The 24,612-nt window shown below is 39.7% G+C and overlaps 1 protein-coding gene across 1 annotated transcript in view; it reads right to left on the bottom strand.

Moving 5' to 3' along the window:
- The window catches only part of LOC124556798 (WD repeat, SAM and U-box domain-containing protein 1-like), a 221,486-nt gene that overhangs the window by 115,603 nt on the left and 81,271 nt on the right, over positions 1-24,612 (bottom strand). The window contains exons 7-9 of the mRNA XM_047130813.1: positions 23,229-23,319; positions 14,692-14,804; positions 154-299 (exon numbers count right to left, since the gene is read on the bottom strand). Coding sequence (XP_046986769.1) covers positions 154-299; positions 14,692-14,804; positions 23,229-23,319 — 350 coding nt within the window. The remainder of the gene's footprint in view (positions 1-153; positions 300-14,691; positions 14,805-23,228; positions 23,320-24,612) is intronic.

The following is a 24,612-nucleotide window of genomic DNA, read 5'->3' on the forward strand; positions in this document are numbered from 1 at the left end:
AACCCTACTTTAGCAGCACTGTCATTGACAGTATTTCCACTGTTATCGCACAGAGAAGGCACTGATTGTGTTATATGTAATTAAATACATACTGGAAAGATGGATAATATACAAAAAGAAATTGTAAACACCTTCTTTAAAGCTACAACTAACCCACATCCTGATGCCAGAAGCTTACTCCCAGAAAAATGACATGTGTTGATGCCACCTTCATGACCATCAATGGACTGTAAAAGCTTCACTTCATTTTTATCTCTTTCTGCTTGTCTCATAAGTTCTTCCTCATCCAGTAACCCATGCTGAAACAATTTACACAGTTATAAGCACACAGGTTCTGCTACTGTAAGATTTTCCTATTGGTATTTAGGTTGTACTCGTAATAATGAACAGAACAACTGCTTGATGTTATACTACTAGACATACAATTTTCATCACCAAAACAGGTGAATAAAAGGACAACAACTACATTTTTCACAAATTAATTGGTTATAAATATGCAAAAATGATATATTTATTATATATTGTGTGTAGAGAGTACAGGAGAATGAAGAGAATTATTCAGCATCAGTTTTTTTTTTTTTAATTCTTTCAGCTCAATGCACAAAAAAAGGCTAAAAGAGATAGCTTAATTAAAATGGCTTGTGGGATGCCAACTGAGTAACTTGACAGAATATTTTGATATTTATATTGTTTAATTGTAAGTACTTAAGAAATGAATTTAGAGGGGGCAACAACAGAAAAAGTAACTTGCCAAATGTAATATTCTTTTTAACGTTCTGTATGCTGTAGTTGGTCAGCATAAGGCACATTTGTTTCTATGACAGCAATGTTCATTTCTTTTTAGTGGTTGGTTATAAGAACAGGAAACAATTTCATTAAAGTCATTTCTAATTTTACTAGAAAATAATACTTAGATTTAATGGTTTCTTTAAATGTTCCACTAAAGAGTACTAACTAGGTTAATTCTTATACTTTGGAGTCGTGATGCATGATGCTTCTTTCTGCAGTTGTTGGGCATGTATGTGTTCCCAATGAGGATGATCTCAATGAAACACAAGGTGGAACTGTAATGATGTGTGCAGTTTGCACTAGAGCAGTACATCCCATGACTAAACCATACTAGTAGCACCCACCGCCCACCACTCGCTTTACACACACACGGGGAAGCATGCAACCAGTAATTTCCTCACTAGGTACCATGCACTTTCATTCGGTATCACATAGTGCTCACTCGGTGAATGTGGGGCAACAGGTGTATGGCCCTGCCACACCACTACAAAATACAGCCTCTGTACAGCTTTGTCACAACGTAGTTGCACTAATGGGCCTTGCAAGCATTACTACATTTAGAATTAGAATTTTTTTTAGCAGTCAGTTTTCTATGTAGAAAATGAATGTTGTATACCTAAGATTCATCAGTTATTACCACACCAACGAAGTATGACTATTTATAACAAAATGTAATGTTTTAATCAAATGCTGAATATTACTGAAGATCACTGATTTAGCTGTGGAAATCTAAATTTGCGTGAATAAAAGCTGATGAAATAATGCTCGAACACAGACTCCGGCTAAAATCACGCCGACATTGAGACCATTTTGGACAGAACAAATGAAACAGATTTATATTGAAGAGTGTGACAACTGATTACAATTTTCTGCTTTTTTTATAACTAAGAAAATGACTTCAGTCTAGCTAAACTGCAGGCTCACACGAGTAAACTGAGCAAATTAACTACCAGAACTCATTACAGTTTATAATATTAACTGCAACGACCACAAAGAGGAAGGATGCATAAGGTGTAGTGATAAGCAGAGATGGACATTATTTGAATAAATTTGTATCTTGATAATTATTCCAGTACATACCATTCAAATAAATTTACCTGAAAATAAATTATTTGTAACTTAAATAACAAATAACATAGAATACTATGGCATTTTCTTTATTTATTTCTTGTACACAGTTCTATGATTAGTATCTGTTCCCTTGGTTCAGTGCAGTTTCTATCTGATAAAAAACTTATTAATAGTTTGTCCAGAAATATGGCTCAGTGGGTAAAGTTGCAGACAACAAAACTAAAGGTATGGAGTTCAGTCACTTGTTGCAGCTACAATTTCCTCTGTTACATACCGCTTGTTCCAACTCTAATAATTACAAGCCAAGTTGCACCCTGTTTAAGAGTTCATGTCGAAATGTAGGTTCCCTTTTAAATGGCTATGTAAGTCGCTTCAGAGGTGGCAGGAAGTTAGGGGCACACTACCGTGCCTAGCAAAACACTGCAGTGCTCAAACCAACCTTTGATTTCAGCACCATTTTACTTGATTTATAGTGTAACAACTGGAACTTAAAAATACTTATAGGCAAATGGCTCTTAGCACTTACACCACCGATGCAGCCCCAGTCAACTGTCTCTGCACCTGCCAGTACCTTCCCCCCCTCCTCCTGCTAACATGTGCAAGTATGCCACATAAGTAGCCAAAGATGAGAAGCCAGCTGACAAAAACTCTTAATTTGCTATATCTTCCTTAGATTGCTAACACTACTGAAAATGGATGTCTCATTTATATAATTACACCATCTATGTTCATAGTGCGATAAAATGAACCAAGCAAAAACTCAGTGGCTGCTAAACACTAATTTCCTAAGATGTTTCTGGAATGATGCTGAATGACTAAAGTCATTCGAAACTATTTTATGATTAATTACAAATAAGCTTTCTTTTAGAAGACGGAATAGTTTTTCAATGCGACACACGGCTATGCAGCTACAGAGAGCTTCAAGATTGAAAAATTCCAGAAGAGACATTGTGTTTGGGAACAGTGAAGAGTAGCACAGCACACTGGCAACTATATCTATCAAGAAAGTGTCAAGAGATGATTGGAAGACTTTTTCTGTCTTTCTACCCCAATTGGAATATGATTTAAAAATAAATAGTTTACCTGTTTTGCTGGCCACAACCGAGGAAGGCTTACAACAAACTGCAGACACATAATAACCGAAGAAATGTTAAAAGAAATGATATCATGAGTTTCAAATGATCTTCTGTCATACAAAGATGATTTTATTTTGAATGTAATCTGGGAGATGAGGGTAAAATCAAATTACTATAAATTATTTATTATTTGGAGGGAGGCGGGGGGGAGGGGTTACTGGTGTGGAATTGATGACTTCTCAGTCTTTGCTGAAGATGATTGCAATTTGAAGTCTTGTATAGTTATTCTCACATAAAGATGGTGTTAGGTGATATAATGCACTGCTATCCTCTTTACATGTGTAGAAAGTATTACATTTAGTGTGACACAACGGCAAATCTTCAAAAATCAAATAAAGTTTCTGATGAGATGTTTGGAAAAATGTTTACTTAATGAATTACAAAGAATTGGAGGAATAAATGTCATTGGATTTCAAATTTATCAATTATTCATGAAGTTTTTTTATTCATAGGTAATGAATAAATGTTTTATTTGTGTAAATGAATAATATTTCACAGAAGTATTTTCATTTGTTATACACAAATAATGAATTATAATTTTTAATCTTTATTCCTCATTTGAATAAATGTTGTCCAAGTCTGTGAGGGAGGGAAGCAAAGTGCATCGAACATGTGTACGTTACAATTTCGCAACCTATGTGCAAGCGATTGTGAGCGCATGATATCCGCTTCACTGTGCCAAAGCATGCAATATATGCATGCCTACAGCTAAGTGTTCACTTGCTTGTGTTACTAGGTGAGGAAGCATTGGTCATCTGCAGCAACATCCGCCAAAGTTCATGAAGTGTTTTCGTGCTCTCTCTCTCTCTCTCTCTCTCTCTCTCTCTCTCTCTCTCTCTATTTCACACACTGCACATGTATGAAGACAGTGCAGATAGGCCCCATGCTTGCAGGGCTCTATTTTGCACGATCTGCAGTTACCTTAAGACCTTTATTGGCCACCAATTTCTTGCAAACGCAAATTTCTCTTGATGTGGAAATAGCTGGACATTAGTGGGTACCAAATCTGGAGATTCATAGACATTGAAATTTGCACTTCATATTCCTCACTTTTTCCATTGTAGAAACACCTTTGTGGGTATGTTCACAGTCCTGCAACTAACACAAGTCATTTATTTCTTTTTCATCCTGTTCGTCCAGAAGACTTGTGTAGTATTCACCAATTACTGTTTTACTCTTCACAAAGTAATAAGTACAAAGAATTCCTTCTGCATCCAAGAAAACAATGACCATAAAGTTACTGGCAGAGGATGTGAACTTTCCCTTCATTGGCACAAAGCTATTTGCTTCTACCCACTTTCTTTTACCACTGTTCCATTTTTGGCCAGATGTGGTACATCCATGTCTCATCCACAGAAAGAAAATGGTGTCAAACATACAGCATGTTAAGAGTTCAAGTATCAATTTTGTTAACTGCTGAAAATGAAGGAGTGCAATCCTTACAGCCATTCATCAACTTCAGGTGAATTCCCATGTTCACACAAAACATATTATTGAACAACAGATCCCAACACAATAAAAATGAAGTTTCATCGATACATACACAATCTACCAGACAGGCTGAAAAACTTTCTCCTTGCCTTCACGTATTAAAACAATGTGTCACTTTTGTGACAGTGACATCAACAGCCATAACAATTTCACATCAACCACTAATGTGCTGTAAGAGAAATTTCTCTAAACTCAAGAATGCTGTCAGTGGTTGCAACCAATGTCATTATCTGCTTATGACATTGGTAACTAAAAAACTTAATCACTTTTGACCAATAACAAAGTGATCTATAATATCATTTCAGAAATAAGTTGAATTTATGCATACTAAATAAATCTATGTATAACTATATGCTTCCTTAATTTTTGTATTACACAGGAACTTCACACACTTTCCATGTAACACAGTGAGAGGACTTTATCACTTCTCCATGTCAGCCATATTTACAAACCATTTCCGTAAAAATCTCTGCAGAAATCAGCGAATTTCATAAGATATTCACAGCATAATCTGTGTGTAATTTTTACTTACTACAATACCCCTAAATTATTTAAAACCAATAACAGGGTGGTTCCATTGAAAAGGACATGATTGTTTTCTTCCCCCTTCTACGACCAATCCAAGCACATGCTCCTAATGACTATATCATCAACAGGATGTTAAACACTAACTAAACTACTTCCCTTCCTTCCAAAAGTATATACATCACAGACAGGTGATAAATGGATTACCAGAGAAAGGAGGGGGGTGGGAGGGAGGAGGGGGAGGCATTGTGAGCTATGTTGCACTTCATATATAATGTATACAGAATTTACCCTCCTGGACACAAACAATTAATACAATTCAGAATTAATTGTCACTTTGAAGCAGAGTGTACACTGATTTGGAACTTCCTGGCTGGCTGGCTGTGTGGTAGGGTTGGGTTTGGGTTGGGTTGTTTGGGGGAGGAGGCCAAATAGTGAGGTCATCAGTCTCATCGGATTAGGGAAGAATGGGGAACGAAATAGGCCATGCCCTTTCAAAGGAATCATCCCGGCATTTTGCTGGAGCAATTTAGGGAAATCACAGAAAACGTAAATCAGGATGGCTGAACGTGGGACTGAACTGTCATCATCCCGAATGAGAGTCCAGTGTGCTAGCCACTTCGCTCGGTGGCTGTGTGGTAGGCTGTGACTCGAAACCAGAACCTTTGCCTTTCGTGGGCAATTGCTCTACTGAGAGAGCCACCCAGGCACAACTCACAACCTTCCCTCACAGCTTCACCTTCATCAACACCTCTCCAAAATACTCTTTCTCACAGTTCCATTCCTGCTAAGTATGCAGGAGAATTTCTGTGAAATTTGGAAGGTGAAGAAGAGGCACTGGCAGAAATAAAGCTGTGAAGATGGAAGATGTGCCTAGATGGTTAAGCAGGTGGGGAAATTGTCCGTGAAAGGTGTATGTTCTGGATTTGAGTCCTGGTCCAGCCCACAGTTTCAATCTTCCAGGAAGTTTCAACTAATGGAATACTGGAAAGTCTTCAACAGAACAGAAACAATGGAATAATGAAAAGCAGCCCCTCACCATATAGCTGAGGCATTAAAGTGGTCAACAGCAACACAAACAAGTTTGGAATTGTTGCTGAGCTTTTGAACAATATGGTTCTTCAGAACTAACTGAAGACCACGACATGTAGGAACGTGGCCCAATTTTCGGCCATTCTGCAAATCTTCCTCCATTAACCCCTGGCATTGATACGATTTGTTCTCTTTCTGTGTGGCTAGTCCTGTGAGTTACAGCTAGATGGCAAGAATCTCTCTCATGTGCGCTGCACTGTTGCCCTACTTCACAAAAACCAAATCATTCGTTCGACTGTCATTGTTATTTTTGTGTAGCAATATATCTGTGAATGTGTATCTGTCAATGTGTTAGTGCAATTTCCAAATAAATATGTCAGATGACGGCAATAAACATGAAGTGCATCACGAGCAGGTGAGGGGAATTATTTACCGCATTTATAACTATTTAAAATGTGATTTTGAATGCAAGACTCCTACTGTTGACAAATGAAGATACAAGACCGGAATGCAGAAGCAGGTGATGTCAGTAAGATAACTAAAGAGAGTTGTAAACAAAAGTGTCACAGTGGTAGATACATCAGGAAAAGTTGGTTTTGTGTCACTTAGAAAGCAATCAAATCATGAGAAACCTTTAACACAAATGGACGGTTTTGACAACAATATTTTAAAGCACTCTATGTTTGAAATGTATATAAAATGTGGATACCTGATATCACAAAAACGTGTTACAATTATGCATGAGAAAATTGGCTTCGAAGTTAGAGGTCCATCAGCGCAAAGAATTTTAAGAGGCATTGGTTTCAAATATGTTAAGAAGAGAGCTTCTGATTGAAAGAAGTGATACAGATACAGTGTGAATCACATCCCTTATATAGATGCACAGTACAAGAGAAGGAGGTAGTTCGACAGTGTATCACCTTGATGAAACCTGAGTGAATCAGAATCATTCCTGGAATACCTATTGGAAAAATCACTGGTTGTACTGGCAATTTTAACGTTCCCATAGGAATAGGTTCTTGGATAATTATTCTGCATGCTGACTCTTCTGGTTTTGTTCCTGAGAGTAAATTTGTATTTAGGTTTAAGAAAAAAAAGCAGTGACTGACTATCATTCAGAAACAAATGCTGTCAGTTTCAAGAAGTGGTTTACTGAACAATTCTTGCCGTACCTTACTTCAAAGTTAGTCATTGTAATGCATCATGCCCATTATCATTCAGTTTTTACAGAGAAAATGCCCAGCACAAACACCAGGAAAGCAGATATTGTGCATTGGCTTAGAAATAAAAATATTCCACATGGCATAAATCAGACTCACACCGAACTCCTGCAGCTCGTTAATTTATACAAGTCACATGACAGAATTTATGAATTTCACTTTCTTGGATGTGAATGTGGTCATGCAATTTTCTGTTTACCCACATATCACTGTCAGTATAATGAAATGGAATTAATATGGGCACATGTTAAAGGCTATGTGGGAGAAAAAAACAAAACATTCAAGATAACAGACACTGAAACACTTGTGCATGAAGCAACAATGTCCCCTTTCAGTGTGGACACACTGTGTGTAGTTCTTTGAAAAGCTTCAGGTAGAAGTCTTTGATACAGAGGTGAAGATGGATATGAGCCTTGAAATTATCATCATCAAATTTACAATCAGATGGTTCGGACACAGGCTCAGTTATCAGTGACAGTGATATTATGATGCAGATTAAGAACAAAGTAAAGTAATAATATTCTTGGTTTAAAGACTCATGGTTTAAAAAATGTATTTGTCAACATATCAACTGTATACATAGCATGTGAGAACTTCCCAGCCTTTACAGATTAAGAATCTTTATCTTATGAAAGTATGCAGATCATACTGTTCCTAATGTTGTATCCTCTAATAACTCATTAGAATGGAGCCACATAAATACATTATTAACTCTGATATCAAACCAATGTAAATCACTGTCATTTTCTTCATAGACAATGATTAATTGTTTGCTTGTGTAATTGGTCATAAATGTGGTCTCTCACTGTAATGCTGAACAAGTTAGTTTACACTCATAATGCCCATTGACAGCAAAAAATATGACACCATTACTGACCATTTTTACAATAGTCTTTGTGGAGTATTACATTTTTACTTGTAATATAGTGCAAATCATAATAAATGACACTTATTGCAACCAGTTTCAAAGATACTGTCATTAGACAATTGTCATTTTGAGAAATACTGTACTTGAAGTCTTCACAAAGCTGTGTTAGCTACATCTAAATCTGCATCTACACATGTACTCCTCAAGCCATTGTACGGTGCTTGGTGTGGGTACCCCACACCATCACTAGTTTTTTCCTTTCCTGTTCCACTGCCAGTGATTCCCATTTGAATTCCTGAAGTATCTCCATAAAACTTGCAAGTTGTTTGAACCTACTGGTAACAAATCTAGCAGCCCAGCTCTGAAATGGTTCGATGTCTTTGGGTTAGACTTGGTGCAGATCCCAAACACTCGAGCAGTACTAAGAACAGTTGGTATTAGTGTCCTATATGTGGCCACCTTTACACAAATGACCCACACTTTCCTAAAATTCTCCCACTAAAACAGCAGTCGACCATTTGCCTTCCTTACCATAACTCTCACATGCTTGTTCCATTTCATATCTATTTGCAACATTATACCCAGATATTTAAATGATGTTACGGTGTCAAGCAGGACATTACTTATGCTGTATCCAAACATTACAGGTTTGTTTTTCCTATTCATCCACATTGACTTACATTTTTCTATATTTAGAGCTGTCCGCTATTCATCACACCAACTAGAAATTTTGTCTAAATCATGTTGTATCATCCTGTAGTCACAGATATTTGACACCTTCCAGTACGCCACAGCACCATAATCAAACAACCACAGATCGCTGCCCACCCTGTCTGCCAAATCATTCATGTATAAACAAAATAATAGCAGTCGTATCACACTTACCTGGGGCATCCTGATAATACCCTTTTCTCTGCTGAACACTTACCATTGTGGGCAACATACTCAGTTCTATTACCTCAGAAGTCTTTCAGCCTAATCTGTATGTTTGTACCTTCATTAACAGTCTGCAGTACGGTACCGAGTCAAATGCTTTTCGAAAATCTAGAAATATGGAATCTCCATGTTGCCCTTCATCTATAGTTCACAGTATATCATGTGAGAAAAGGGCAAGCTGAGTTTTACACGAGCTATACCTTCTAAAACCGTGTTCATTCTTGGACATAAAGCTTTTAGGTCTCTAGCAAATTTATTATATTCGAACTCAGAATATGTTCAAGAATTCTGCAGCAAACTGATGTCAAGGGTATTGGCCTCTAATTTTGCAGGTCCATTCATTTACCCTTCTTACATACGTGAGTCATCTGCACTTTTTTCCAGTCACTTGGGACTTTGCACTGGATGAGATATGATGCCATAGAGTACACTTTGTACAACTGAGTTAGAATTCTATCCAGACCTGGTGACTTATTTCTGTTAAACTCTTTTACATGATTCTCTATACCCGTGATGCTATTCATTTGCGACTCCGTAGGATTGTCAAACAGTGGTATGATTGAACAATTCTCCTGCTACAACGATTTCTTAAAAGCAGAATTTAAAACTTCTGCTACTGTTTTGCCATCTTCAACTGCTACACAGACAGTTCAATGACTGACTGGATGAAAGCCTTAGACCCACTTAGTGAATTTACATACGACAAGAATTTTCCTGAGTTCTTGGCCAGATCTTCTGTTAAGCTATGATGATGGTAGTTGCTATATGCTTTGCTGATAGATCTTTTCACAGACACATGAACTCTACTAACCTTTTCCAGTCATCATTTATGCAGTCTCCTTTGAACTGGTGGTGCAACAGCCTTAGTTTCCTCAGCATTTACCAAATTTCATTGGTAAACCACTATGGGCCTTTTCCATCCTTAATCCACTTACTAGGCATATATCTGTTTAAACATTAATAAAATATTCTCAGTTTCAAGTCACATCAAGTGGTTAACTACCCACGAGCTTTTGGCAGAGATCTCCTCCGTGATTGTAAAGAGCTTGACAGTCATACGAATGCTGCTGCCATGCTTACATAGCTGCACCACAGCTAATGTCGTCACAGGTGCCCAGTCATACACTAGATACAGCAATGTTTTGGATGTGCGATTGCAGAACTCGCTTCAACTCACCAATCACAGGATCCCAGGGTGTACTTCAGTGTCCATGTCCAGTGCATACTCCACCACATCTGATTTTTTTTTTTTTGGGGGGGGGGGGGGATAGCATAGATGGAAACAACTTTCATGTTCTATCTGGCGCTGTTCAATAGTGCTGACAGTCTGACTGATATCAGACTACCCACACCCACACAGTATTTTGTATATTCCAGGTGTTCTGAGGTATACATCATCTTTCACAGGTTTCATTAGTTGCCAGATCTTTCTTGAGAGCCTGAAGACTGTGCCGAGTTTATGTTTCTTCAGGGGTCGGCTAATGTTCCCTGTTATTGAGCCACAAAATGATAAAAATGCAATCTTTTTTTACATCTCCATCACAGATCTTCTGCTATTGTGGCTTAGATGAAACTGCTTGTGAAATTTTTCTGTTGCTGTAACCATTTTCCTTGAAAACTCTATGTAAGTAGCTCAGATCCCTCGGCAGGATTTCGGCACTGAGATGGTTTCAGCTCAGTGTACCAAGGGCCTCAGAACAGACGGTGCATGTGCTGGGGTGGTGGTAGTTGGTGACAAGCAGATACTAGTGTGTGTGTGTGTGTGTGTGTGTGTGTGTGTGTGTGTGTGTGGGTAGGCTTGTGGTAAACTCTGTGACTGAGATACCCGTTGGGTTTACGACAGACAAGGAATATCCTTATACACCTTTGGCAGATGTAGGACATGGGTGGTCTGGGTGCATGAGGAAGGTGGTTATTAATGACACTCACTACAAGCGGCGACTGTTTGAGAAGTCTTCTCCACCATTCTGGGGGTTGGGTCCTGAAGCAGTTTTTTGCACCATCTTCCTTCAGCATCTGTCGAATTTTCACATCATAGTCGGCTTTTTCCATTAGGACCCAGTGAAATTGCAGGAGAAGTTCGTAGAGGAAGAGAAACGGGCTGAATTCTTTTAAAATGCAAACTGCATGCACCAAACATGACTAGAGCTGAACACAACAGCCTCCATGCTCTCCACAATGATCCTCTCACTCACATTTGTCATGCCAGCTGACAAAGGCAATGCTGCCATCCTAATGGAACGAGACGACTATGATACAAAAATCTGATGGGTGCTCAAGGAAGATACATATGAAAAATTGCATCAGGACCCAACATCCAGAATAGTGAGGAAGACTTATCTATCAGTCATTGCTGGAAGAGTGTGTCACTAAAACAACCCCCCTCAGGCACCCAGACCACCCAAGTTCTACATCTGCCAAAGGTATACAAGAAGGATATACTTTTAAGGCCTATAGTAAGCACCATCAGATCCCCAAGAGCACCACTGGGTCGCCAACCAATATATTTGCAAAGCATTTGGCCAACCTCCTCTCAATGCATGCTGGACATTGTGTGCACCATATAAAGAATATGGTGGACTTCATCGACTGAATTAAACATCTACACCTTGGTGAAAGGGATATTATGATCAGTTTTGATGTGGTTTCTCTATTCACATGTCTACCCATCACAGACACCATGGACTTGCTGTCCCAGGTATTTGACAACACCGTCATAGATTTATTTGAACATATCCTGACAGCATCATATTTTTTACATGGAGGAGAATATTTCAACCAGATGGACAGCATTGCAATGGGGAGCCCATTAGCTCCAGTTGTAGTCAATCTCTTTATGGAGCATTTTGAGGACATCATCTGCAAATTCTAGTTATTTTTATTGCTAAATTGACTATAACTTCATCACATAGCCTCGCAGACATGAAAAGCTGGAAGAATTCCTGGAACACATCAACAACACCCACAATGACTACATAAAGTTCATGATTAAAGTAGAGAAGGGTGGTTCCTTGCCGTTCCTGGACATCCCCACCTGTTGTGAACCCAATGGGTGTCTCAGTCACAGCATTTACTGCAAGCCCACTCACGCACTGGGCACCTGTATGCCACTAGCTACCTCCACCCAGCACAGAAACGGTCTGTTCTGAGGACTTTGGCACATTGAGCTGAAACTGTCACACACACCAAAAACCTGCTGACGGATCTGAGCTAATTACTTAGAGTTTTCGAGGAAAATAGTTACAACAACAGACAAATTTTGCAAGCAGTTTCATCTAAGACGCAATAGCAGAAGGTAGAAGGTCTCTGAAGAAGACGCAAAGAAGATTGTGTTTTTATCATTTTGTGGCTCAATAACAGGGAAGATTAGTCAGCTCCTGAAGAAACATAAAATTGCCAGTGTCTTCAGGCCCCCAGAAATGATCCGGCAACTAATGAAACCTGTGAAAGACAATGTAGACCTCAGAACTCCTGGAATATACAAAATACTGTAGGGGTGTGGGCAGTTTTATGTCAGTCAGACTGTCTGCACTACTGAAAAGTGTCACATAGAACATGAAAGTTGCTTCCGCCTACGCTATCTCAAAAAATCAGCTTTAGTGGAGCATGCACTGGAAAATGGACACTGAATTGCATTTGACAATACCTCTATTACTGAATAGGCCACAGCTTTTGGGATAGCGTAATAAAAGAAGCAACAGAGGTCAAAATATTGGACAACACTCTCAATAACGACAGTAGACTGCAGCTGAGTATGGCCGGGGAACCTGTGATTGGTGAGTTGAGGCAGGTTCTGCGAGACTGGGCACCAATGACTTCATCGACAGTGGCACAGCTACCTACATGCAGCAGCAGCATTAAAACGACAGTCAATTACTTGACAGTGTCAGAGGAGATCTCTGCCGAAAGTTCATGGGCAGTTAACAACTTGATGCAGCTTGAAAGCTGAGAATATTTTATTAATCCCTTCGTACACTGTTTAAAAATCGCCCATAATTCCTCTATGGCCATCATACTGGAATTAAATGACTGCAGTTCACTGCTAAGCGAGATGCTCACAACTGCTTATCTGCTATTTCTAGCAGAAACACTTTCATAGCCTTCTTGACTGATTTATTAACTTTCATAACAACAATTATTATGATGGCACCATGATCACTAATGCCCATCTCCATACTGACGCCACTGATAAGGTCTGGCCTGCTTGTAGCTGCGAGGTCTAAGGTATTTCCATTGCATGTGGACTTGCGAACTGGCTGCTCAAGACAGTTTTCCAAAAACTGTGTACAAAAGCCCTTCACAAGACTGTGTGTCTGCACCAACTGCAATGAATCCACAGACATCTCTGTCTATACTCAGAACATTAAAGTCGCCTCCAACTAGTATCGCGTGATCTGGATAACTACATGCTACCAACTGTAGACTTTCTTTGAATGATTTTAGAACTGTCAAAGTTCAATTGGGTGGCTGGTAAAAGCATCCAACAATTAACTTGGTTTTACCTAGATCTGTTAAATGGGATGAGATGACTTCACTGTCACACTCCATTTCAACCTCTATAGAGAGGATATATTTCTGTCAATTGCAATGGAAAGTCCCCCTCATATGGCATCTAACCTGTCCCGATAAATGTTCCTCAACTCGCTAAATTTCTCAGAGCTTTTTACTCTGGGTTTTAGCCAGCTATCGATTCAAAGAATAATTTGCGCCTGAGAACTTTCCTAGAGGATGATAAATTTGGGAACTTTGTTATTAATACTTGGGCATTATAGATCCTTCTGCTTCAATCATTATCATAATACTTCAACAATTCACTGGTAAAATTTAGATAGAGTGTCTTTACTCTGAACACAGTCTGGTGTCCCTATCTCCGAATTGACTGGTGAATATTCATCACAGTACTTGAAATTACCACTTAGCTGTTCTCTTCTTCACACGTCATGCAGACTATTGCAGTGAAGCAGTGGACACAATGTAGTCAAGATGAGAACTAAGATTTCTCTCATGTAGGCGATTAATTGACATCAGTTTCAAAATTTATCATTCTCCTCACAGATTTGAACATGTAATGCAATGTACCACAGGCAAATGAACCTGACTGTTGTCCACAGCAACACAGTTTGGCAATTCAGACATCGTTTGGCCGCTCTCTGACACTATGCATATGCAGACCTCATTCCACCCACACTTCCCTACCACTCTACCTCTATCTGCAGGCTATTTGAAAACCACATACACAGGTACATTGTCCTGGCTGGCCACATTGTTTCAGTACTGCAGCCTGATTCAGCTGTAGTAAGAAAGTAAACTTCAATCCCTAACTTGTTCCAATCTCTCACAAATTTCTGAAAAATTCATCCGTCTGATGTGATTTCTCTCAAGAACGTCTACTGGTCCTAGAACACAGGCAAGCAAGACCACCTGTGGAGCCTTACACTGTTTTAAAAACAATGCCATCACCTAAAATGTTCTAAGAATCTGAGTGATCTTCTCGAAAAAAGAATTTATAGATCCAAAAAGACAAAAATGAGCACCACATGAATACAAATGCAAATAGAAATGAGCTGTAATGGATTTCTTCCCACTGACAAAGTACTCGTGCAAATCCATTCATTGTACTCACCTCGGTATTATTGTTGGCATAGTGACGTAGGGCAGAGCACGGTTTTGTCAGTTCTGAGTCTACGGTCAGGTTTCCCGTCAGGTCCCATACTGCAAGGGTCTTGTCATTGGAACCTATTTTTAAGAACAAGAAACATTCAAAATAAGTGATGCAATTATGCTTCGAAATCTACATGTAGAAACTAACATCTAAGAATGTCACAACAAAAGCTATGTACTACACGCACAATGTCATCAGAACTATGTAGAAAATAGAAGATAAATCAATTACATGGTCTGTTTCTTCTGTTTCCATAATAACAAGATAAGAAAATGTCCTAATACCACAAATTTTGTGTTTCATATTTTTTCAGAGACTAAGCAACTCCGCCATGCTTTCTTTACCATTGATAGTTTTCTCTTCCTTGTCTTTGACTCCTGATTATTTTGCTCAATAAAATATCTCACATACCCAAAACACCTTTGTTTCATTAAATTATTAAACTGGTCACCTCTCTTAATACTTTTCTATCGTTTCTGACATTTCATTAGATGCTTAGAAGGTTAGTTCTACAAACAGAAAATAGAAAACTTCTTATTAAAGTGAATTTGACTACGAGAAATTCTCATAGTGCATCAGGTGGGTATAATCATCATGAAAATGGTGAGGATTATCAGATGTTCAACTGACATTGTCAATAGTGTTGATCAAAAGTAGTAAATGATTAAAATTGTTAGTAAATATGAAAGGCAATGTGCATCAGTCAAAACATGGAGTTCAAAATCATGGCCAATCATAATGCATCTTTTGAGGAAAACATGTTGGATGAGGAAGAATATGTCTCAGAGCACATAGTTAAGGGCAGGATCTGCAGGAGATAAGTCTTGTATGTGCCATGCCAACTCAAAAAGCGAAAGTCACCCATGTATATAAGGAGGGTAAAATAACTGACCCACAAAATTACAGACAAATATCCTTAACATCAATTTGCTGTAGAATTCTTGAACATATTTTCAGTTTAAGTATAAGTATAATAAATTTCCTTGGGGTGGAAAAGCTTCTGCCCACAAATCAGCACAGATTTAGAAAGCATCACTCATGTGAAACTCAGCTTGCCCCTCTTTTTCACGATATCCTGCTAACAATGGATGAAGGGCAACAGGCAAATTCCATACTGCTAGATTTACAAAAAGAGTTTGACACAGTTCCCCACTGCAGCCTGTTGATGAAGGTAAGAGCATACGGGATAGGTTCCCAAATATGTGAGTGGCTCGAAAACCCCTTAAATAATATGACCCAATATGTTGTCCTTGACAGTGAGTGTTTACCAGAGAGTGTGAGTGGGAGTGCCCAAGGGAATTATAATATGACTGCTATTATTTTCTACATGCATAAATATTATGGTGGAAAGGGTGAGCAGCAATCTGGGGCTGTTTGCTGATGATGCTGTGGTGTACAGGAGTATGTCATAATTGAGTCACTGTAGGAAGATACAAGATGTCTCAAGAAAAAATTTCTAGTTGACATGATGAATGATAGCTAGCTGTAAATGTAGAAAAATGTAAGGCAATGCAGATGAGTGGGAGAAACAATCCCATAATGTTTGAATATCGTATTAGTACTGTGCTAGTTGACACAGCCAGGTTAATTAAAGATCTAAGCATAACGCTGCAAAGCAATATGAAATGGAATGACCATGTATGGTTTGTACTGGGGAAGGTGAATGCTGATATTGGTTCACTGGGAGAGTGTTACACAGGTGTGATTCATCTGCAAAGTACATTACATAGAGAACAGTAGTGCGACCCATTTCTGAGTACTGCTTGAGCGTTTACAATCCCCACCAGGTCAGGCTTACGAAACATCAAAGCAATTCAGAGGCAGACCGCTACATTTGTTACTGGTAGGTTCAATCAACAAGCAAGTATTATGGAGATACTTTGCAAACTTGAAAGGGAATCCCTGGAGTGGAGGTGATGTTCTTTTTGAGGAACACTATTGAGAAAATTTAGAGAACCAGGATTTGAAGCTGACTGCATAACAATCATACAGCCACCAATGTACATTTGCATAAGGACCACGGACATAAGATAAGTCAGGGCTCATATGGAGACATATAGACAGTCTTTTTCCCTTGCTGTATTTGCGAGTGAAATAGAAAGGGAAATGGCTGTTAGAGGTAAAACATACCCTAGGCCATATACTGCATGGTGGCTTGCGGAGTATGTATTAGATGTAGGTTATTTATTATGACTGAAGAGAACGTAGCAATATTTTGTTATAACCATACAAGAATGGAAATGAATCATGATTCCTGTTACATCATGTCATAATTTGTGTAAGGAAATGCTTCCTTCCAGCTTGACAAGTGCAAAGCAGTGCATCAACACACCAGTAGCAATGGTATCATGGCACAGGAGCACTCAATTGAGTTTGTGCTTGTTACAAAAAGAATGATGGAAGCTGTGACTTATGTCAATATTATTCTCGATCTTACACACATCAAATCTTCCCCACTGGGGGAACTCTTGCCTATGCAACATAGAATCATGCACTGTGGTTTAAGGAACACCTATATCTACATTTATATTCCTCAAGCCACTTTATAGTGTGTGGCAGAAGGTACTTTGAGTACCGCTATTAGTTCCTCCGTTTCCTGTTTGTCATGAATGGTGTACTAGAAGAGTAACTGCTGCCTCTGAAGGAGCTCGAATTTCCTCAATTTTCCTGTCATAGTCGTTTTGTAAAATGGCTAATTCTAGCCAATATCCTGTGGCTTAAATTCACACAAAATTAACACAATGAAATACACCAGGAATGTCATCAAACTCCAGTTCAGAATAACCACTTTTTAATACATAGGAGTTGAGTGGGCAGGTAAAGCTGATGACATCCATACCTGTTTCGAAAAGCTTGGCATCTCTCAATCAACATTAAGTCACATACATGTCAATGCACCTTTCATTAGTTTAATTTAACATTTGTATTCCCACCATCTTCAGTTTTTTTTCTGCAATTCATGGCTGTCCATTGTTCTGTTTCCTTCTTAAGTTCTTACTTTGTTCACTATGTACCTTGTCTAAACTTATGACATAACCTCCAATTCAAATTTGAAAATGTCCTCAATCTTCAGACTTTTTGCTGTCTCTCAACACGTCTCTGTTACATCCTTTGACTGCACTGTATGTCATTACCCATATGTTAATTTAGCTTTTCTACTCCTTATTTTTTCCAATCTCTTTCTGTGATTGTTGACGCTTTAGCCACCCTCTTTTTTTATAAATTTTGAGGTCATTTTCATCTGTTTGGTGATATCTTGTTTTTTAGCTATCTGCCTTCTTCGTAATCTAATTTCCATGTTAATATTCTCTTTCCTTTGTTGAGCAACATCTATTCTCAGTTTAGTGCTCTCGCATCTGTGTTTAATTCTATCTCATTCTCTTTCTATTTATTCAGTGATGAATTTCTCTTTTTCTTTGTATTAAAAAACTTTCATTTTTTATTAGTGGTAGTATTCATTTCCTTAATTACTGTTGCTTTGTTTCTGTTTGAATTTTGCCTTTGCATACTGACAGCTTTTCTGCACTTATCAACAAAGTTCTTACTGATTAATTGTCCATATATGTTCTGCATCTTACTGTACAAACATGTTCTTTCCTTTTTCAGTCCTCTGGTCCTCTTTGGTATTGTCACTGCAGCTTAACCAGCACTCAAAACCCTCCATAGTTCTGTGCCTGGGTCCAATAGCACATTCAGAAACGACATCCTCCATAAAACTATCTTCTTTTACTCTCACTTTTCCTCTGTTCACACACCTAATGCCTCCTTTTAATACGCGAGCTTGGTGACACTTCTGGTCCTAGCAACAACAGAATCTTTGGTTTGCCACATGGAAAATGGTTCACAATAATGCATCAAAAAGGAAATTCACTTGAGAAAGTTATGAAATTACGAGGAGGCAGTATGGTTGGATGGCATTTACCTTCAAAGGGTGAAATTCCTAGTACTGTTGATAGCTGCATTACATTTCTGTTCTTCTTAATCTATGTTTCTTCTCAATATGTTATTCTATTATCTCTGGGTTGAAGCGGTCACAGTGTTAGCAAAACTACTACCTTCCACATCCAACTCTATGTTTCCAAATCTTTGATCTTTGTCCTCTCATCCTCATGACATGGGTCTCAGTGATTCATCCTTTCTTTCCAACCTTTCCCAACTTATCCTCCTGAAGAAGGAACTAACAGCACAAAAGACTGGGTATAGCTAATTTCCACATTTAAATGTGTTTATCGAATTTCATCTCCCAAAGGTAAATAACAATTTTTTCCACATTTAAACGTGTTTATTGGCAGTATTTTGAATTTCATCCTTTAAAGGCAAATAGTGGTCAGCCATTCTGTTTCACTCTTCCCTGGAGTGAATTTTCCTTTTTATACAATTAGTCATCTTTCCTGATAATATAATTTTTGTTTTGTCCATGTGTTATCTGTAATTGTTTTTTGTCATTTGGCAGTCTCTTTTCTGTGTTCAATGCTCTTTCTCTTCACTCAATGACATTTTCTCTCTGTTTATCTATCTTTTCATCCAGCGAACTTTTTCCTTTGTTTTGCAATCATTTCTCTTTGTTTGTGATTTTTTTATGTTTATTTTGAAATCAGTTTTCTTTGTTTCTGATTTTCTTTGGTGTTTAGCAATCTAATTTCATTTTTTTTACAATATTATGAGAAGGATAAATTGCTACTCACTATACAGTGGGGATGCTGTGTCGGAGATAAGTACAACAGAAATACTGTCACACAAGTAAGCTTTTGGCCAAAATGGCCTTCATCGGAATTAGACACACTCACTCCCGCCACCATACAAAATCCTGAGCCTAAACAGATCCAAAAAAAAGCCATGAATTTTTCCTCCAAAAGCCTTAGCTCTACAGAAGCATCAGTCCTTTCAAAAGGCCTCATCTTTTGTCCCGCTCCCAAATTGAATCATGCAGTAATTGTTAAAGACCTTCTCTTCCTCTCTGGTCCTTAAGTGGAAACACTTTCTCGTCACCAACCCTACCACTCGGGCTCAACCAAAGACCAATGTTGAACCCTGTCTGACTCAATTCACTCCTCCATCCAACCATGATACACACCCACTGCCCTCAAATCACAGATTTTCTTAACCTCAAACCTTGGCTCACCATCATTCCTCAAATCACTCAATGTGGAAGCTAGCTTACATCCGCAGAAAGAACGGCAATCCACCATCTAAAAACTGATCCCTACCTTATAATCCTACCTGCTGACAAAGGCTCAACCACTGTTTTGATCGCATGGATTACCTGGCAAAAGGACTCCACCAGCTATCAGATTCACCCACCTACAAACTCTGCCATAGTGAGCCCATTCCAGAAATCCAGCAGGACCTCCAGTCTCTCCTCAAATCCTTAGACCCATCCCAGAACCTTTCCCAGGAGTCCATCTTTCTACTCACCCCTACCACTACCTGCACTCCTACCTTTTACATGCTAACTAAACTCCGTAAACCCAACCACCAAAGAGACACCATTGTGGGTGGTTACTGTGCCCCCACTGAGAGAAGCTCTGCTCTAGTAGACAAACACCTTCAGCCTAATACCAATAACCCACCCTCCTAAACAACAGATACCAACCTTTTCAGTCACCAACCCTCAACACTTCCTCTTCATTTAACACTGCTCGTCACTATTGATGCCATCTTCCCTAGTGTTCATGGCCTTGCTGCTATTGAACACTACCTTTCCCAATGCCTGACAGGTTCCAAACCTACAACCTCCTTCCTAGTCACCATGACCAACTACATCCATATCCATAATTACTTCTCCTTTGAAGGCATCACCTGCAAACAAATCTGGGGTACGACAATGGGCACCCGCAAGGTGCCAACCTATTCATGAACCATCTGGAGGAACCCTTTACCCTTTATAATCACCCAGAATCCCAATCCCCACAGCTGCTTGAGATTCACTGATGACATCTTTGTGATCTGGATCAAGGGTGAGGAAACCCTATCCACATTCCTTCAGAACTTCAACACCTTCTCCCCCTTTTGCTTCACCTGTACCACATCCACCCAGCAAGCTACCTTCGTTAATGTTGACCTCCACCTCAAAGATGGCTATATAAGTACCTCCACCGAAATCAAACCAACCAATCACCAGCAATACCTCCACTTCGACAGCTGTCACCCATTCCATACAAAGAAGTCCCTTCCATACAGCCTAGCCACCCATGGTCATCACATCTGTAGTGATGAGCAGTCCCTCTCAAAATATACCAAGGGTCTCATTGAGGCTTTCACAGACTGCAATTAACCTCCCCACCTTGTACAAAAACAGATCTCCCGCAGCTTACCTCTCCAGTCACTCACCACCTACCAAAGTCCCACTGTCTGGCCATGGAGAAGTATTCCCCTCATAACTCAGTACCACCCAGGACTGGAGCAATTGAATCACATTCTCTGCCAGGGTTTCAACTACCTCTCATCATATCCTGAAATGAGGAATGTCCTACCCACTATCTTTCCCACCCCTACCACAGTGGTATTCCACCACCCACCGAACCTACACAATATCCTCACCCATCCGTATACAACCCCCGCTCCTAACCCCTTTGCTCACGGAGCATATCCCTGTAATAGACCTAGATGCAAGACCTGTCACATACATCCTCCCCCCACCACCTACTCCAGTCCAGTCACAATCATCATCTATCCCATCTACCTGCAATACCAGGATCTACAAGCTGAACTGCAACCACTGTGCTGTGTTCTGCATGGTCATGACAAACAACAAGCTATCTGTCTGCGTGAAGGGCCTCCAACAAACTGTGGCCAAGAAACAGCTGAACCACCCAGTTGCTGAGCATTCTGTCGAACATGAGGCTCTTCATTTCAATGACTGGTTCACAGCCTGTGCCATCTGGATCCTTCCCACAACCACCAGCTTTTCTGAATTGCACGGATCGGAACTGTAACTGCAATAAATCCTCCATTCCCATAATCCTCCTGGCTTCAACCTTCATTAGCCATTGCCCGTGACCCACCTATCCCCTGAAGACAGATCATACTGCTCCATTTGCACCCACTCATGTGCTGCTATTATGCCATTGGGCACTGATGAGACATATTGAATCTTAATCAAAATATCCACGGGTGTGCTGCCGGTCTATAGTGCCCAACGGGCACAATACTTCGGCGATCATACATGTCGCCATCATCAGGTGAACTGACGGACTGAGCTCCTGTGACCATGCCAGCACGGAGATCCGTACGCTATGGCTGCTCAGAGGGAACTAGGTTCGGTCGCGGCGGCGGCAGATTTAAATACCCTCCGCCAGCGGCGCGCTCCCTCCGCCGTCCGCGCCCCGCGCCACGGTCGCGCGGTGGAACAGATTGTGACGGCGTCTGAGATGATGTCGGTGTGATGGCTCTGTCCGCCATGGTCGTCACAACTATACGTTTGCTTGATTTACTCTTGATTAACCCAATCGCTGGTTCCCAAGCCTTGCTAAGATTATAGCTACAGTCACGGTTTATGAGGTCGTCATTGGTGTGAATTTCGATGGCCTCTCTAACAACGCTGTCCCAGTATCTCGACGTCTGTACCAGAATCCTCGTGCGGTCATACTCCATGGCGTGATTTTCCGACAAACAATGTTCAGCAACCGCCGACTTGCTCGGATACATCAGTCGAGTGTGCCTCTGGTGTTCACGGCATTGATCCTCGACGGTACTTATCGTCTGACCAATATACGACTTGCCACATTGACATGGAATCTGGTACACGCCGGTCTTCCTCAAACCGAGGTCATCTTTGGCACTCCCCACCAGTGCACGAGTTTTATTTGGAGGACAAAACACAGTTCCGACCCGGTGTTTCTTCAGAATGCGGGCAATTTTCCCCGAGAGTGCGCCTGTGTATGGAATAAATGCAGTGCCTACCTCCTCCCTCGTGACTTCATCTATCTCAACAGGTTGTGCTGCAGTGGTTGGGCAGAGAGCACGTTGAATCTGCCACTCTGAGTACCCATTCTGAAGAAACACCGGGTCAGAACTGTGTTTTGTCCTCCAAATAAAACTCGTGCACTGGTGGGGAGTGCCAAAGATGACCTTGGTTTGAGGAAGGCCGGCGTGTACCAGATTCCGTGTCAATGTGGCAAGTCGTATATTGGTCAGACGATGCGTATCACAAAATACAGGAAATGTTCGTAAGTTATCCTTCTACATTCAAACAAAATTACTTTTAGTCAGTGACTTCTGTTCTATTTTATTACTTTTTGATGAATCTTCTGTTTTCCTTGATCTTCGGTAACTTTTAAGATCAAAGACACTATATTTTCTTAATTAACTCTTTTCACTCATGTCAGTTCTCATTTTCTTTGGAGTTTTCAATTGTTCTAATAGGTTATGTATCTTTATGTTTCAGAGTTTTATCACTTCCTACACAGAAACTAGAAGAGAAGAAATGTCAGTTCCATGTAATATGAATGATGAGAAACCACTTGTAAGTTATGTAACATATTTCAGTACACACAAACCTGATGCCAGCAATGATCCATCACGAGAAAATGCACAGGATGTTACATAACGCAAGTGCCCATCCAAAACACTCAGGCAGGACCCCTTCAACTGCACAAGAAAAGAAAAAAAATAATTATCATCTTCACACAATACAGAGCAATAAATGCAACATACTACATGGCTGCTACTCTCTCATTACAACCAATCTGTGAGTTCCTACTACAAACTTAACACAAAATGGTGCCTGATTAATGCCAGACTTTAAATTTATTTTAATTAGACTGTTATAAACTGCTGTTATAAAACAGAAAATAAATAAAAAATAAAAATAAATATTACATTAATACTATAACTGCAGTATATAATTTTGTGCAATTGCATGCAGTAGCTTACAGATAGTATTACAACAGAAAAATGTTTTTTCCTCTATTCAGGAAATCTTCATAAGAGAAGTTTGCACTGAGCCAATATGTTTCTATGAGCTCACTTGTCAGGTAAGTCTATAAAGAATGGCCTCTGCAATTAATTCATTATTTCATTTAAATAACACTGTAAACAACTTTTTGAAAACTGTGTGAAGTCAAAAAAGTGTCATTCTCCTTATGACTGTCACTGTATATTACAATGCCTGATAGAAAAGGTCGAGCACCACGAAGGGGAGGAGGAAAAGAATGGAACTTCACAAGTTGAGAGAGTATGTTACGTTATTGCAGCGATTACAACATCGAGTCAAATTTGAACTTGGCAGTAAGAGCCCACTTATCAGTATTATATTGCACCCTGTTTGCCCTGGGTGCATGCACTGATTGGGTCAGGAAGGATGTCATAAAGCTTTTGGATCCTCTCCAGAGGCAGGATTGCCCACAACTGTTGTAGATGGTCCTCAATACCCTGGATACTGGTACCAGAACACAACTGAGCTAATCCCACACATTTTCTAACAGGGACATATAAGGGGAGTTTGGTGGTTGCAGGAGTACCTCAACATCATGCAGACAGTAGACTGAGACATGTACAGTGTGGGCACAAGCCCTATCCCGTTAAAAAAATAACACAATAATATTATTGCACGAGAGCTAAATCGTGAGGATGCACGCAGTCCGTGACGTACTATCATGCTGTCAGAGTTCCCCCAATCACTATCAGCCATGACCTGAAGTCATAACAGATGGCTCCCCACACCATCATGATACAAGGAACACCGCTGTGCCTCCCCAAAATACTGGATGAATGGGACCTCTCCCCTCATCACTGCCATACTTGCTGAAAATGGTCATATTGGGCAGTGCAAAACTGTGATTCATCACTAAATGGTGTCATGCTTCTCAGTCATGACACTACTCCAAATGCAGTCATTTGTGTCGTGCTGTTAACGACAGCCCATGCAATGGGACAATTTGT

Source organism: Schistocerca americana, chromosome X, assembly GCF_021461395.2.
Source record: "Schistocerca americana isolate TAMUIC-IGC-003095 chromosome X, iqSchAmer2.1, whole genome shotgun sequence".
In the NCBI taxonomy this organism is placed as follows: domain Eukaryota; kingdom Metazoa; phylum Arthropoda; class Insecta; order Orthoptera; family Acrididae; genus Schistocerca; species Schistocerca americana.